This window comes from Cinclus cinclus, chromosome 12 (assembly GCF_963662255.1).
Source record: "Cinclus cinclus chromosome 12, bCinCin1.1, whole genome shotgun sequence".
NCBI classification, from domain to species: Eukaryota; Metazoa; Chordata; class Aves; order Passeriformes; family Cinclidae; genus Cinclus; species Cinclus cinclus.
In genome coordinates, this window is record NC_085057.1 from 6,576,272 (window position 1) to 6,593,522 (window position 17,251).

General features: G+C 46.2%; 1 protein-coding gene across 1 annotated transcript in view; it reads left to right on the forward strand.

Annotated features, from left to right (window-relative positions):
• Positions 1-15,642: 15,642 nt before the first annotated feature.
• The window catches only part of ADAMTS9 (ADAM metallopeptidase with thrombospondin type 1 motif 9), a 76,348-nt gene continuing 74,739 nt past the window's right edge, over positions 15,643-17,251 (forward strand). Inside the window, exons 1-2 of the mRNA XM_062500388.1 lie at positions 15,643-15,660; positions 16,841-17,003. Of these exons, the coding sequence (XP_062356372.1) occupies positions 15,658-15,660; positions 16,841-17,003 (166 nt within the window). The 5' untranslated portion in view covers positions 15,643-15,657. The remainder of the gene's footprint in view (positions 15,661-16,840; positions 17,004-17,251) is intronic.

A 17,251-nucleotide genomic window follows, 5' to 3' on the forward strand; every position in this document is an offset into this window, starting at 1 on the left:
TTAACCTTCTGTTCAGAGAATTCCTTGTAGGGCTAAAGTTCAAAACTGAAAGTAGCAGCCCAGAAGAAGTGTATAGCAGTAGATGTGACAGGGAATTGTGTAGCAAGTTGGGGGCTATGATAAATCTGAATTCTTATGAGAATATATGTGGGCTGAGGTGCTGCTATTTTGGGTTAGTTTCTCATTTTATGAATGTTTATTACTTACTATTGCAGTTGAATGGTTTGTAGTTTATTCTTTATTTTAAAAAACCTTTTAGGTTGGAGAAAGGTGGAAGAGAATGATGAATGCAGCCTGGGAGGCTGTACCAAACTCCTCCCTTCTTAGAGGTAGATGTCCTCTGAAACACTTGAGCTAATTTGGGATTTTTCCCCTTAGCAGCTCTGTCCAGGGCCTATTCCCATGAAGCAGGACCATTAACTAAAGCCTGAGCATGTTGGATCAGGGGCATTCTCTGCAGAATGCTGCCACTTAACTGCATTGGGTCCTCTGTTTATGGATTTAACTTCCTTTTCTGCTAAAGGCCTCCTGGTATGTAAGAAAGCAAATTCAAGCTTGTTGCTGTGTTCAGTGAGGCAGCAAACTTGCAGGGGGAATTTCCCCTCCTTCTGTAGTTCATGGTGTTCTTCTAAACTATTTATAAATAGGTCTGCTGCAGTCAGTGTTTGCATTTGGACAGCTTCACTGTTCTCGTTTTCAAGGCTTCTCTCAGATCTGAAGTAAAGGTCAGGTTGACTCCCGTCATTTGAAATAGAGAGGAAGAAAGTTAACCCTGTAAGCAGGTGGCTCTAATGCACTAATTCTCAGAAAAATGAGTACATCTTTCTCTCCCTTTGGCTCCATTTTCATTTCTCTGCCCTCTTCGTTAGCTGATGATAGTTCTAACTTCCTGCACCCTTTTAAAGAGATCCCCCTGCAAATCGTCATCTGGGATTCATGAATTGCAGAGATCTGGTAAGCAGCACAAATCACACACTTCTGGCCCGTGCTGCCAGAAGCCCTGGATAAGTTTTCACCTCCCTCCACTCTACAGAACAATAATATATGGATCAATTTTCCCCAAAAAAGCTTGCACCAAAATCGAATAATCCACTTCATGAAGGATTCTTTTTAGCTGATTGAGAGGTGTTGGGAGATGACAGGCATCTGATCTCATCTTAAGCCTTAAATTGCTGTAAATCCTGTATTGGTTTACTTTTTACCTCAACCCAATAGGATATTATCCTGCCTCAAAGTTTAACACTTTCCAAGGTTGCCTCAGCTGAGTGTTGCACACCAAAAGTATCATTATCTGCCATCACTGGACAAGGCACTACACAGAGCCACCAATTCACGTATGACACAGCTAAAACACTAAATAGGATTATGTGGCTCATAAGGCAGAGGAAGGAGAAACAGCCAGTTAAGCAGCCTTTAAGTTGTATTACATACATGTAACAAGCATTTTGCTTCTGTATGGGGCCCTTGAAGGGCAGGTAAAATACTGAAACAGCCTGAGGTGCTGTGTTGTGTATATGGGCAAAGGATGCGAGGTGTTGTCATCTTCCAGATGTTGCTGTCCAAAGGCTGCAGTAAGAAGGGTGTCAGTGGATATTTACTTCAGTGAGGACCTCAGTGGAGGTCACAGTCTATTTCTGAATGAAGAAAATGAATGAGAGTGTGAAAAAATTCACTTCTGAAATGGAAAACACTTCTGGTTTTTTAATGATAATATTCAAGAGCACCTTAAACTCTTTTATCCCCAGGAGCTGTCTTAGCAGTCTCCTTCAGAATAGATTATCTTTGACTCAAGTGGAACATTTATTTTGGGATGAATTGCTAACAAATAGAGGTTTCTAGGTGTTCTGAATGCAAGGAATGTAATTGGTAGGCCGGTACATTATGAACCTAACCAAAAAAGACTTCCAAGAATAAATATTGTTTTATTGCCTATTTAAGACTTTGAAATTAAATGTTTGTATAAAAGAAGGTGCATTATCCCAAGACAGTGATTTTATTTGTGCTATTACTTAACACAGTGTTACAAACACCCAAGAGGTCTCTGTGAACTTTCTGACTGAGCTGTGAATTGAAGCCAAGGTGAATGTCATGGTTTGACACTGGCCAAATGCCAGACACCCACCAGAGTCATTCACTTTCCTTCTGCTAGAGTTGGGCAGAGGAGAGGAGGAAAAAAAAAGAAAAGAATTAATGAAGGGTTCATGAGATAAGGACTGGGTAAAAAACACATAGCTGTGTGCCAGGCTAGGGATGGTCCCAGCAGCGGTGCTGGGGAAAAAAAAAACAAACAAACTGCCCTTGTGATGTGATTTTCTTCTTAAAAGTCATCACAGAGGTGTTACCAGCCTCTCTAATTGGGCCAGCAGCATGTTCATCTTCAGAGCCATCAGAGATTGGCTGGAAGCTTCCAGCTGCTTCTCACAGAAGCCACCCCTGTGGCCCATTCCACTACCAAAAACCAGGCTTTGCCAAACCAACACAATTAATTTCTCCCAGTAAGTCCCAATTACTGGGTAAAGATGTTCCTCTTAAGGAGGTGTCCTGGTAAAAATGGCCGGAAGTATTCTGATCAATAACAGAACTACTCTGTATGCATTTTTACAGATGGGTGAGTTTTTACCCACTAGTAACACAGGCAGGTATCATTTCTTTTAGCACAGAACCAGTAGATAATTAATTAATTGCCACCATTCTCCTTGGGTGTGTTCAGCTGCTGCTTGTTGTGAACATCCCATGGACTCTAAGGGGTGGTTTCTGTGCAGGCAGTGGCTCTTACCCTGGCAAGCAACTGTTCATCCACTGTTTAGAAATCAAATTTTCTCTGCTGGTATGTGAAAAATCACAAGGCATTCTTGTCACAGAATTCCTTTTCTAGTTTTCCTGTGTTTTGCACTTTCACAATTCTCTTTGGCACAGCAATTATTATCGTACCAGCTGCAATGCTTGCAAAAGGTGATCATAATGCAACTTTGGTAGGCATCTTGTGAAATTCCAGCACTGGTGAGTATGGACCCCACCAGAGCTTTTATTATAGATTATGCTAATTCATTTGGGTATGGATGTGATGGCTTTGATGTCATCTACCTCACATGCTGTATCCAGGTAAATTGCCATAATTATTTACCTATGAACCATGATCTTTTATCTAGAAAACTGTGGTTTCTGGCTGGTGTTTTGGGATGAACTGCTCAGTATGTTCTCTGAATTGCTTGGCACATCAGTTGAATAACACAGGTTTTAGCTTGAAAAAAAGCAAACTTATAAAACACTGTTAATGAGAACTTGCTCAGTTTCAACAGCTATTTTAATTATTACCAAATTATTTGTTTTACTATATTGCCATTTTAAATTTAATTTTTTGTACCTCTGTTTCAAGTATAGAGACTGGTTGTTTATGTTTATATTTACTGAGACTTTAAAAATGGAATTTGCTTTTGTATTTCTTCCATTTACATTGATAAAATATCATACACTAAGTAATTCCCATTCCCATTAACATATTATGTACCCACTCATACTTATTTTGTCACTCTTACTTCCTCAGGCTATTTTCAACTTTAAGCCCCTGCTAATCCATGACCTTGGTGCTTTTGTCTCCAGGTCTGAATTATATAAGTATTGTGGAACACGGATTGAAATGAACTAATTTTGACTTTATTGTACAATAACAGTCAGCCGATAAGCTTTTCTATTTCCATTAACTAGAATAATAGAGAAAATTTAATTACTTTAATTAATTATTTATTTTTTAAAAATTAATTATTTTTATTTTTTCCAATGTGGGAAGGCCATTTAAGAAATATTTCTAAAGGGAAAGTGGAAATAAAGGAAAATAGCAATGGTCTGTGTTCCTGGGTGTCCAGAAGTGCTGCCAAATGCACAGAAAGACAACTGAAGCAGGAACGTACCCTGCACTCTGCAGTACCCACTGCAATGGTAATTGAATAAAATCTGCTTGAGACAAAAAAGAAAAATCAAAAAGCACATTGGTCACAGAGCTGAAATGGAAAAGCAGCAGCTGTTTAAAGGGACCTTTTGTAGCGTGTCTCCTCAAACTCTGTCTCCTTCCATGAGACTACTCAAAAATTAGGACACCTGTAGGATGTCAGGTTTCCTTTTGGATGCAGGACAGCAGCATCGCACGGCATGGCCATGTCTCCAACAGGCTGGGCAGTTTGCTAGTGCTCCAGCCAAGCTGATTGATTCTCATTTGAAATGCTATCTCTAAGCTGTTTTTGTTCAATTACTTACTTTCCTGAAAGGTTATAATCAAAAGGCCAGACTTCAGGAATAATTTGGCTCCCTTGTATCATACTGGTTTCCAAGTGGCATGTAAATAAGGGGTCACATTTTCCAAAGAGAGCACTGCCCCACCGTCAGTGTTGTGAGAAATCTGTTTTACAGCTCCATGGCTGAATTTAGGGGAAGCATTGCTGACAGGCTGTGTCAGTGGCCCAAATTCTTCTCCCTTTATCCATATAACCACATGAAAATTGTGCCTCCTATCCACAGAATGTGCATGAATAATTTGCTTGGCATGGAACTGGAGCTAGCTAGCATAATAACTATGCTTTTGTAAGCTCCATATGTCCCTTGCCTTAGAGCTTGTCAGATGATACAAAACCCTGGTACTGTGACCAAAATGAGAAAAGCCTGGGCAATGACTTCAGAAGCAATTGGGAGTGACCTAAAGCTCATAAAGGATTCTTGGCTTCGATAATGTTGACTCAGGTCCACCAGACTTATATCTAGACCTTATAGAGATCCTGGAATGACCCTTGCAGTCTGCAGAGATGGGTTTTTAAACCCTGCAAGGGAGTCCGAATTTTCAAGCACTTCAGAAACAGCAGACTCTTTAACTGTACTTTTTGAAATAAGTTCAAGAAACGAGTGCACACACATTGCCTATCCCTCTTCTCCTCTTTGCACTCAACATTTTTGGTGTAGGAAAGTTCAGTAACGGAAGTGTAAACCTTCTGTTTACATCTATAAACAAGATAAGGTACAAATTGCTGCAGTACAAACTTCCTTGCTCTGGCCCTCCGCTGACCTCAGCTATAAATGACAAGGACCCTTCTTTCTCACAGTTGCAGGGAGTCTCCAGTCTCTAGGGCAAAGTTTAAACCAGCAAATGTGCTTACAAAATCTTCTGTGTGAATTTTTCTGACTATTGTGCTAGTCACACAATGCTCAGGGCCAGGTGCTCATGCCTGTGATGTGAGGGAGAGATGAGCTGGACCTACACTTGGAGGGTGACCCTGGATGCATTTGCACCCATTTCCTGAAGTCAAGGAGCAAGCTACATGCACTTTTGCTGAAGGGCTTAGATAGAGAAAGACACACTTGTGCCACATTTTAGACAGACAGGAAACATCCGTGTCACTGTATCTCACGCTCAAATCTTCTCCTGGAAGCTCTGTGCCGGGTCAAGCAAATTGGTTGCAAAATATCCAAGATTATGCCAAGTAAACACAAAAATAATTAGATTTAAAAGCTACTCATGCATTGTCTTATTTTTATAGATTTCAATGGATGCAGAAAGAAGAGCTGCCAATAACACAAAAGTTTTTCTAGGCACGGGAACCAAATTCCTTGGTGGGCAGGATAGATGACACGTGGCCTGAGGGAACAACACAAGAAGAGGGCTGGGGCATGAGAAAAGTTTTAGGGTCTGGGGTAAAAAAGTAAAAGGGAACTTCTGAACTTGACAGCTGTAACTATATCTCCATGCCTTGAGAGATCTCTCAGCCACTGGCAGTCACACACACACACACGCTGAGACTGTGGTGGGTATTCCTAATCAGAATTGTTACTCTGGGATTTCCACAGCCAGGTCTATTTGGGTGGTGGAAGTGGAAACTAAGCCATCATGTTTGGTACTGACATCAGACTGTAGGGCAGTCCAAGGTTATGCTTTCCAACACCAGCACTGCATGTGCACAAGGGCGAGAGTTACAGTGACATCTGTGTGTCCCTAGGCAGGATTTGTGTCCCTCTCCTACTAGAGCAACTCAGCAGAAGGGCACAAGGACATCAGTTCTGGCACGGGTCACCCAACTGCAGGTCTCTGCAAGAGGGACTGATGCTCAGGCATGGCCCTGTAAGCTTTCCTTATTCCTGCCATCAGTCACCATTGATGTGCCCTGGAGAGAGTGTGAAATGGCTCTGAGAGGGCCAGGTCAGTAGTTCTTGCATGTTCAAGCAATGCAGAAACTCCTCTTTTCTTCCTTGTGCTGCGCAGTTGGGTTGCAGGAGAGCGACTCAGGGATATCTGCAAGAGAGAATGGTCATAGGGATGGTTCTTGGTCAGTGCTGTTTATGATGCTGCAGAAAGGAGTTGATGCTGGATCCCTCACAATGCTTTCAGCAGAAGCATGTCAGCTTCTGAAAAGTGCCAGTTCCTGGCCCAGAGGCCTATCTTCTATACATAAAACAATTTCGTGCAATTAGATACCATTTCCCTAAACCACATGGTTTTATATATGTATAACCAGGGCTACAAAGTTCCATTCTCACTGTTCAGAGGAGTTAATTGATGCACAGAATCAAGCAGGATAATGTGTTTGTTTTAATGCGCCCAGTTCTACTTGTGTTCAGGGGAATTTGCTCTTTTGGGTCTCCATGTGTTTCACAAGCTATGACAGGTCTCGAAGTCTCAGTCATGGGTGAGCATCTCCCCGTCCTGCTGTTGTAGGAATACAAATATCCACTTTGTTGGTAGATGAAATGGCTCAGATTTGGACAATTCTCTGCTTTGACTATGGACTTTGTGTTACAAAGAACCATGTACTGGAACCGCCTATGAAAACAGCAGAGAGAAAGAATGCTGCTGGTGTGTATGAGATTTCTCCTCCCTGCAAAAAATGCTATTCTTAGCTGGCTGGCTGGTGTGGAGTAAGGCATTAACTGAGTGTGATAAGGCAGGGAACGCCGATACTGACCCCATTTTCAGCCCTGTGTTTGCTCTGCCATTAGACAATGGGGTCTTGGTCCCCTAGGAGGCCCTGACATGTCAAAACAATATCAGTTAAGTCAACAAATATCCTCATGTTCCAAATCCTTGTAGTCCTCATTTCCAAAACATGCTTTTTCCCTTCAAAAATTCTGAATGGAAAGGTTAGGGATATTTAAGAATTAAGATGATAAAATATGGAGAGACAGCATGGAAACAGCTGGCTTACAAACATGAGCCTGATTCCCACCACCAGCATTTGTTAATCTTATTTATGTTGTAATGGATATGAGAAAGTTGAAAGGTCTGAAAAGCATGACATCTATACCTCAACATCCACGTGTTGTAGGGCAGGAAATTACTCCCTTAGCAGAGCTGCCATACAAGTTATACAAGGTGTGCTACCCACATGCACATCTCCTGGGGTCTGCCACGCACCTGCAGGTGATGAGGAGCTCCAGCAGGGCCATGGTTCTCAGGAAGGTCCAAATCCTTTAGATAATTTTGGGTAACACTTCTAGCTGGGAAAAAAATGTCACGCCCTCACACTGGGTATATGGGAGCTCACTTCCTGGTGTCATTGAATTCAGCCCGATATTGGGGGTAACAGTGCTATAATCCTTACTGGAAACTGATCACCCCTGGATTTAGAAGTAAGTTGTGTGTATGAAAGTAACACTGAGATTACTGACAGGCTGCTTATTACTACTGGCATCCTTATGGCTCCTGTCCCAGCTCATCCCTCCTTGCATGCAAAAGACAAAGTAGGGCTCAGTTAAAAGTCTTGGGAATTTTGAGGGCTGACCCATGTTCTTGTGTGCTTTGAGTCGAAAAATTAGCTGCTTACTTCATTGGCTGAAAACAGATGAAAAGAAATATCTACTTGTGCTATGAATATTTCATCAGTGAAAGAAAATGCTGCAGGAGAGTATTTGGGATGAAAACTGCGTAACTAGTCTCACAAGTCAATTTGCTACCTATAAAGAAGGGATTTCTGTGGGTTGTCCTCTCTTCAGGAAAAAAATAACTCCTCTTAACACTCTCTGCATTTGGAAACAGCCTACATTTTAAGTAATTAAAACTGATGTTCCTGACAAACATTTGCCTCCAAAGAAATGGTCTATTGTAAATGTAAACTCTCAAGATCCTTCCAGGCATACCAGCAGACTGTCTCCTAAAAAATTCTTCCCAAGCCATCTGGTGCCTTATCTTTGTAGCCAAGCCATACAATAACTTTAAAAGAGGATTGTAGCTTGCAGGGTTTAGTCTCAGGACTACAGATTCTCTTGGAAGAATCCCAGTTCACTCTGAACCCATTAGAGAGGCAGGTCTGGCTGTGTAAATTCTCCACTACTTTTAATCAAGACCCAAAATGTGCAGCTGTGGTTCTCTGGGGAGATCCCCTCTTCCCGTGGTTTGCAAAGGGAATGAAGGAGTTACAGGGAGAAGCTGGAGATTTCCAAACAGGGATTTACACTCCATTAATTCTCTCTCAGCATCCCAGCCAGAGTGGCATGACATGAATGTGGTTAGGAAGGCTGCAGCCAATTCACATCATTCTTGTAGCTCTCCCCGCACCTGCGAGGGGAACGTATGGATTCCAAGTTTGCTCCTAGACAGCTTTTGCCATCAAGAAAAAGGTATTTAGTGAGTGAGAAGGCATGAAGGCATAGAGAAGAGGTGTCTGTTGGAAACAGCTGGGAAGAAAAAGACAATTTTGTTTCAGCTTTGCAGATCATCCAGAGTTTGCTCTCCCTTGGTTGCATCCTGCTACTTTTGTGCCTGCTTTTTAGCATCTCACCTAAATTTTGTCTTCTAAGAAAATGAATTCTTACTGTTAAGTCCCCTATTTTGGTTGCAAAAGCAGAGCCTGACAGTGAATTTAAGTAGCAAAGCCAAGGCTGCAGGCACCTGACAGCAAAGTAGTACCTCAGGCACAAACCAGAGGGAGGGATCCTGGGTTAGGTGTGCCCAGCTGCTCAGGCAGTAACAGCCATTGTGAGTAACAGTGCAGGGTGAGTGGCTGAAAATAGAACTTGTTCACCACTCCTTCATCCAGGGCAAACACAGCATAGTTGGGGAGAGACCAAATCCTTTTTTGGATTTTTGTCCTGTGTTTATACGCTGAATCTTCAACCCTAAGCATTTCTGCTATTCTGTATCAATGCTGCTTTCAGAGGAGAGGAGGAAACTGGGTGCAAGAGTGTAGGAGCACCTATGAGAAGAAAGTTGTTTCCTCAACATATCCTGCAAGCTGGAGACTGCTGACAAATCTGAAGCATCACATTTAAACAGCACCTCTTAATCATTTTGCATGGGGGGCAATGGCTCTGATCTGTTGCACATTCTGGCTGTGGTAATGATGTGGTACCAGTAGTGCTACAAAGTGATGGGCTGCCATTATATTATCTTCTCCCTCCCTGTGCCCATCTGTTCTGGGAACCCTCACCTACCTGAGAAGAATTTTAACACCCTAGTTTCGGGTACTGCAACTTAGCAAGTGCAGACATTTTCCTAAGCTAAAAACAAATGAGGATTTTTTTTTTTTCAAGCTGTTGCATCTTGGTAAAGACTGGACGTTATATATGTTTGTCAGGTAGATATCAATGAGCAAGATGTGATGCTGTAAAATAGCTCCCAGAAATGACAGAGATTCTGTACTTCTCCAAGTCAGTGGAAGTTCTGATGATGAGTTTTGACAGGCACTGGATTAGGCCTAAAACATTCCCAACTTTTTGGCCATTGACAATTTTTTTGACAGTTTTATAACCTGTAGAGACTCCTTACCACAATACAAATATGACAACATTGTAAAGACTTCCCTCAGGGAGACATCCTTGCTTTTAGCTGGGCACCTTGTTATACCCCAAGGGAAATCAAACAGTGTAGGGAAAAATAACTTGATATCTGTAAAGTTGCTTAGCTTTTTCCCTGCTCTACTGGATATTTGTATTTTGTTATCTCTGGAGACAATCTACTACTTGGGAAAATGAAAACAACCCTCCTAAAATAGAGTTTTACAGTTTAATGATCCCTGCACTGAAATACTACATTATACACTTAGGCTGCATACAAGATGGAGAGGGAGGGTGGAACTACCATGAGGTCAGAGCTCCATGACCCCATGTTCTTTGCCAAATCAAATATCTCAGTATCCTCTTCATAAGGTGATGGTGACACCTCACAGAGCCGTTACGATAATTTGTTTATATAATAAAAGTACATGGCTCTAGGAATACAGCTTTTTGTACCTGCATAATTTCCTACATTCCCAGGTTGCATTTTGGTGTGGGATTACAGAACATCTGCTCTATTTAGTCCTCCTAGTATTACTGTTAATGTTTTGGCAAAGGCACCTGGAACACAGCATAGATGCATGCATACATAATATCAAAAGTCATGAGGAGTGTATTTAGGCCCTGTTTGATTTATAGCATGTCAAACACAAAAGATAAACCAATATAATGTTTAGCTTGATGAGGCCAAATTCACAAAAAAAAATGGGAAGACTCAGAATTAAGTGTTTCTTAGCTACTTCAGGACCTGTCTCAGGTTTACCTGTAGTAAAAAGGGAGATGGATCTATAATTGCTTATGAGGCCAGAAGAACTGCCAGGCTACAGCAAGACCCAGAAGCTGGGCTTCCCTGAGCACTTTCCACGTGGCAGATAAGAGGTGTAAGGAAAAGAGCAGTGTGCGAACACACTCAGCAGCAATGCTGGGAGCAGGGGAGGGGCGAGCCGGAACCAGCAGTTTCAAGTGGAGAGCCTCAAGGGATCATTATGTCCATCCATGCTGACATGAAGATGAAAATCCCACACATTTGCAGTGTCTACGTGGGCTTTGCTGTTCTTCCCACCCAGTCCCTAGTTCCTACTCATGTATCTGTTTTCCAAGGTCAAAGCTGTTTCTGAAGCAAACTGAGCACCAGTTTCCTTGCATGTGAGTGGAGCACTGGAATGGACTTGTTTGCTTTCCCTCCTTCACCTTCTGGTCCCAAGTGGTGGTTCCCTACCCAGGCAAAGAGCAGGGATGATATCTGCAAAGACAAGACTATCCTGCATTTCCACTGTGCCCCACCTTGCACCTCTGTGCAAAACAATGGATGGCTCCCACTGGACACAGCTCCTACAGCAATGCACTGGCTGGGAAGATGTTTGAGTTGCACAGCTTGACACAAGACTGAGATGAAGGACACTGGGTATTATTTCCCTGGGCAACCTTGAATTAGTCACCTCAGTGTGCACATCTCAGTAATCAGGGGAGTGGGATGGTACCAATAGCTATGCAGCATCCTGGCACATCATTTCGCATCCCCCTCAGCCACTGGCCCTAAAATGGGGACCAGGATATGGGCTCACAGAGGGCAAGTTGTGACAGCAGTGATGTGCTGGTATTGCTGGGAATGGCAGGGAGCACTTCCCAGCCTCCTATGGGTCAGAGAAGTAAACTCCCAAACAACCCAGTGATTCAGACCTTGATGGCAGCAGCACACTACATAGGGTAAGAAGAGAACCCCAGGGAGGAAGTAGGAGCTTAAAGGACTAAAGTAGATGAGTATATTTAAATCCTTTTAACGAGGACCAAAAAGAGTTGGCTTGGCACAGATAACAAGTTTGAAAATTAAGTATACACGAAGAACTTGAAAGTTTCGGTCCCTCCAAACAAATGTGAAAGGCTTGCAACAACTTAAAAATCCAGCTTTGGTACAACTGCTGAAAATGTCTTTTAAAGAGAAGCCTTTATGAGAGCTTCCAAAATGAACAGAAAGGCTGAGAGAGTGGTATCCTTGTTACCAGCATCAGCAGATGAATGAGGGAGGCAGGAGAGAGTGGTCAGATAAGGGAATTAAATCTTTCACTTTCCGACCACAGATTGGACAGAAGGAGAAAAGTTGGCTGTTTACAGATATCTTGTAGCATTCAAGAGAAACCATCAAACGGAAACTGTCTGCCTTGTGGGATAATCGTTGAACAAGCAAGAGGATGCAGCAGATAAAGATGATGCTTACCCAGAGAAACTGAGCCTCAAAGAACAAAGATTAGTACTGGGGATGGCCTCACCTATAGGGAAAAGGAAATTGTAACAAGGAGGAAAAGCAGTGCCAAAACCTCAGGAAATCTGGGTTCCTCAAGTGTGTTCTTGCAGCAGTGTGCACTGCATTAAATTTCTTACTGAAGTTTTGCTGTTGTGATCGGGTTCTGGTTTTGCGGTTTATAGAAGAGGCATTTGCAACTCAAGTTCTGCAGTATTTACATAGGCAAAATTCCCAGTGCTTTAAGGGGATTTTTCCATGGGTAGGTATGGGCTCTTAAGCTTACTTTTGACTGGGTGAGGACTTGGAGTCTGCACAATTACCGTACCGTAAGTATTAATAGATCCTTCCTAATAGGAAAGTTATTTGAATTTAAGATTGCAGCTTAGTTTCTCTAAACTCCACATAATCTATTTACTTACAGTATGGCCTTCATTCTGCACTTCCTAATCTCCAGCTGTAAAGATTCAAAATGCCACACAACTTGTGCATATTGATGGAAATGGCTCTGGAAGTCATGCCATGCTGCACGGCATGCATAAATGTACATTTAGTGACATTGCAAAGCCAGGATTTGGTCCTGGAAGGCTTCGGATTACTCCCGACTCTGCCTCATAATGGAGTCCTATGAGTTGACTCCCCTTTTCTGAATGGAGTTGTGTTTCTTGCCTTCCCTCGGGTTGGTGGTTTCAGATCAGTGGGTGGGGCCGTGACGATGCTCCACAAAGCTACCTTGCTTCATTCAGCTGAGTGCCAAAATGGAAAGTGTCCTACCCAACCAAGTCACAGGTATGTGCTGTCTCTTCTCACCCTGTACCAGCTCCTGAGCTTCATCAAACCTCATCCCAGAGCCAGATTAACTGGCCACCTTGTAGAAAACGAAATAATAAAAACTCCATAGCTTTGATAGGTTTTCCTGAGACAATGAGCTGAACAAAAGGAAGGCAGCTCTCACCAGCACCTGATGTGGCACGGGGGATGCTAAGGCTGAATGGTGGGATGCAGGATGTTTGCGAGATTGGGACACCCCGGGGCACCCTGCCCCCAGGTAAACCAGAACTGTTTCCCAACACTATGCTGATCTGAGGACTGAAGGCTGCACCCCTCTTTCCCAGGACACTGGCAAGACTAGCTCCACGTAAGCCTCCTCCCCTCCCCTCTGACTCAGCCCTAATGCTATGCTCAGCTTTTCACCTCTCCTTCCTCAGGCAACTCGGTTCACTTTTCCTCACTCCCCCTTTGCTGATCGGCTGCTTAATATTACTCCACACACCCAACTGGCAGCACAGGCTGCCCCTGGCACTCCTGGCAAATGTGTCCACACCCCCCTGAGTTAGGGATACAGCCTACCCTTCCTTCTCCTGCCACGATTTCTGGAGCATTATCCCAAGCTAAGCACCCTGTGTGTATCTCTCCCTGTGAACACTGAAAGCTTTGGGGTACACAGGGACATTGTAGGAAGGTGGCCAGGACTCAGGGTGCTTTGCAAGCAGCCCAAGATATGGGTGAGTTATCTCACAGCAAGTATCCGAGATTTTAATTAAACCTGGTTTATAAGGGTGGGCACAATGCCATGCAGGGAGGTTACGTGCCATTACACCTTGCCCTAAGGGTGTGCTGACTTGGGTCTCCACAATCCCGGAGATGCTTGTACTGCTGAGGCTCTGCCTCCCAGCCCTGCAACCCTGGCCAGCCAGTCGTAGGGTTGAAGATGCATGGCTTTGCAGGTGATGCTTTACTTACTCTTTTATATTCATCATAAAAAAATAATAATTGACTTTAATAGTTGAGGTTTGTAGGACTTCACCATTGGCTTGGAAGAGTCAGGAGGTGTCACTTTGCCCACAAGTGGATTCTGAATTGATTTTTATTTTAAAACTTTCCCCTTCTGTAGCAAATACCAACATTTCTGTCCATTGTCCCAAAGTTGAGCAAAGAATGCAAAGAACTTTGACATTTTCTATGGAAGTGCAAATTGAACTTCCAAACTTCTCTTCTGCTTTGCTTACAGGGTTTAAAAACCTTTTACACCAAGGTGGGAGATTTTGATTGAGGATGGAGTAGAACACAACACTTAACATTTAGCTCTAAAGGATATCTTAATTCTTTACAGACACCTTTCAAACTGTGAAACAAACCAAAATAAACTCAGATGGATATAATCTTTCTTTTCCCTCAGGGTGCCTGAAAAGTGCACAACACAAATCTAATTCTGAACAAAAGTTGCTTGAATTGCCTCTTATCTGAGAAATTAAGAAGAAAGCAACTGCTATAAGAAGTGCCACACAGGGGATTCTTCAATTGCTGGTCCACTTCTTCAAGTTGCCTTGGCAGGGAAAAAAAAAAACAAAAAAAAAAGGAAAACGTTAATTATGTAAGAAAACTCAGCTCTCCTCCCAGTGAGTGACAAAAGTGACTCATCCCCACCAGGACCTGGCAGAGCAGGCATCTGCCGGTGCCGCTCTGCCCGGGCTACTTCGGGATTTTAAAGCCTTTTGGAAGGAGCCGGCGGGGAGCGGGCGCCGGACCCGGGCGTGCAGAGCCGTGGCTCGGACTCCCCCCGCCCGCTCCGTCCGTCTCCAGCGATGGCTTTTCTTGACCAAAACCTGCGACTTCGGAGTTTGCCGGCAATGAAAAAAGAAAGTGACATATTGGAAGGAGTGGAGCGGGGGGGAGCGGAGGAGGGCGGGCTTTCTCTTGCTTGATCTATGGAGCACGCCCCTTTTTAAACTGAGTCCCGGCAGCTCTCGTCCACCAGCCCGACGGGGGGAGAGGCGGAAAGCGAGGGAGAGCAAGCAGGCGGGCGGGCGGGCGGCTCCCCCGTCCCGGCCCGTCGGTCCCGGTCCCGGTCCCGGCCCGTCCGCCCCCGCGCACCATGCGCGGCCCCCCGCGCCCCGCGCGCCGCCCGCCCGCGCGCCCCTAACGCTGCCCGGCTCCTGCGCCTTCCCGCGGCAGCGCTCCGGGGGCCGGGAAGGGAGAAAGGAGGAGGGAAAAGAAAAAAATTAGAAGAGGGAAAGGGAGCAAAAAGGAGGAGAAGGAGCGGAGGCGGGGAAGGCTGCTCCTCCGAGGACAGCGCGCAGCACCATGCAGCTGGCGCCGCTGGCGCTGGCATTCACCACGCTCTTCATCGACGGCTTGAGGACGGGAGCGAGGAGGCAGAAGCTGCACCCCAGGCAAGGTAAGGGGGTGCTCGGGGAAGGGCGCGGGGAGCGCTGCGCTGCCGCCCCCCGGGGCCGCGGGGCTCGGCCACCTCACTCAGCGGCACATGCGTCTGTCCCCTCGCAGCCCAGCTGCTGGAGAAGCTCAGCGAGTACGAGATCGTGACTCCTACCCGAGTGAATGAGTTCGGTGAGCCCTTCCCCACCGATGTCCACTTCAGGCGGCGCCGGCGGAGCACCAGTGCTGCCCCCGACGCCTGGACGGCGGCCGCCGCCTCCTCCCCGAAGGCACACTACAGGCTGTCCGCCTTCGGGCAGCAGTTCCTCTTCAACCTGACGGCCAGCTCGGCCTTCATCGCCCCGCTCTTCACCGTCAGCCTCCTGGGAGAGCCCGCCGCAGACCAGCGGCGCCTCTACGCCGAGGCGGCCGACGCCGACGTGAAGCACTGCTTCTACCGGGGGCACGTCAACGCCCGGCCTCGGCTCACCGCCGTTATCAGCCTCTGCTCCGGGATGGTGAGACCCGCGCCCCGGCCGCCGGGCCGGCCCCGCCCCGCTGAGGGCCAGGGGCGGAAGCGCGGAGGAGGAGGAGGAGGAGCGGGAGCAGGGTGGGCGGGCCGGCCGAGGGATGGGGCCGGCTGAGCGGTGGGACCCGCCCCTTCCCCTCACCGCGGCGGGCGGCTCGGCTCCGCTCCGCCCCGCCCCGCCCCGCCCCGCCCCGCCCGGGGGTTTCTCCCACGCCGCTCTTAACCCGCCGGGTTTGGGGTGCGTCGCTCCTGCTCCGCGGGTTTTGGGGAAAAAAATGCCACTCTCCGACCCGCGGGTGGGCTGTCCGCGGGCCAGACCCGGGCACGGGCCCCCGGGGTGCCGGTGAGCGCTGGCCCCAGAGCCACCCAGCGCCCCGGACCAGGGGCACGTTCCTGGAACCCCAGATGAGTGTCCTTCGGTGCAGGGATGTTGGCAGCGGGATGAACAGAAGCTCCTAAAAGGGGTGACTTTTCTGTTTGCCCTGGTGCCTTTCAGTCCCGCGGGTTGCTGATCCCAGGGGCTCCCCGGAGGTTTCTGCTGGCTCCATTAACCCAGGACTTCATCTGAGTGCATGTGTTCACCTGGGCACGTGTGTGTGTGTGGCTTCCCTCCCAGGTGCTGGCCGTGGATCCCAGTATGGGATGGCTGCATAATGTTTTGTCTTGGATAGTTTTTTATTTACTTGCCAAGTTGTATGCAGCTAGGAGTGTTGTCTTCTCATAAGCAGGGGTTTCACTAGCTGGACGCCTTCCTCTGGTCCTTATACGTGGGTTAAAAGCCTATCTCAGGGAGACGTGCTGTGTGAAACCAGCACATGATGGGGTTGCCCTGGGACCTCCAGCACACAGCAACACCATCCCCCTTCAGGCAGGACTGGCTTGTTAATGTCACTGATGTAAGGACAGTGTGTGGTAGATATGCCCCTCTCATGCCCCCTTCCTGTGGGTTAGTAACTATCTCTCTGTAAGCACCAGTGGGATGGCTGTGCAGCCCAGGGTGGGTGCAAGCAGTGTGACCAAAGCTGGAGCTCCGGCCAGTGCCTTCACAGGGGTTACGGCAGAACTAGGCACACCTCCCTCATTCACTGCTCCCTTTGTGGAGTAGTGCTGCTAGGTGACTTGTCATCACACAAAGCTGACCTCCTGTTCCTCTCTCTGGTCCCTCTCAGCTAGGCACATTCAAGTCTGATGATGGGGACTATTTTGTAGAGCCACTCCTATCGCTTGAGGAACAGGAGTATGAAGAAGAGCACAATAAACCACATCTTGTCTACCGACACCGGATACCTCCAACCAACTCTTCAGGGGACAGGCAGACTTGCAATACTCCAGGTACTCATTTTTTTACTGCCTTGGATGACTTGATACTTGGAAGTGCTATTTGCAGTTAAAAGGCAGTAGGTTTGTGTGGGAAAGAAGGGGTGTGAAGCTGAGGGACCCCTCTAGAAATGGTGCTGTGAGGCTAGAACTCGGCTGGCGGTGGTAATGCTGTCCTAGGGAGATGTGGTGCACCTGTGCTTTCTAGGAATTGGTTATAAGGAAGTTGCAGTCAGAAAAAACGTTGCCGTTTCCCTTTGATT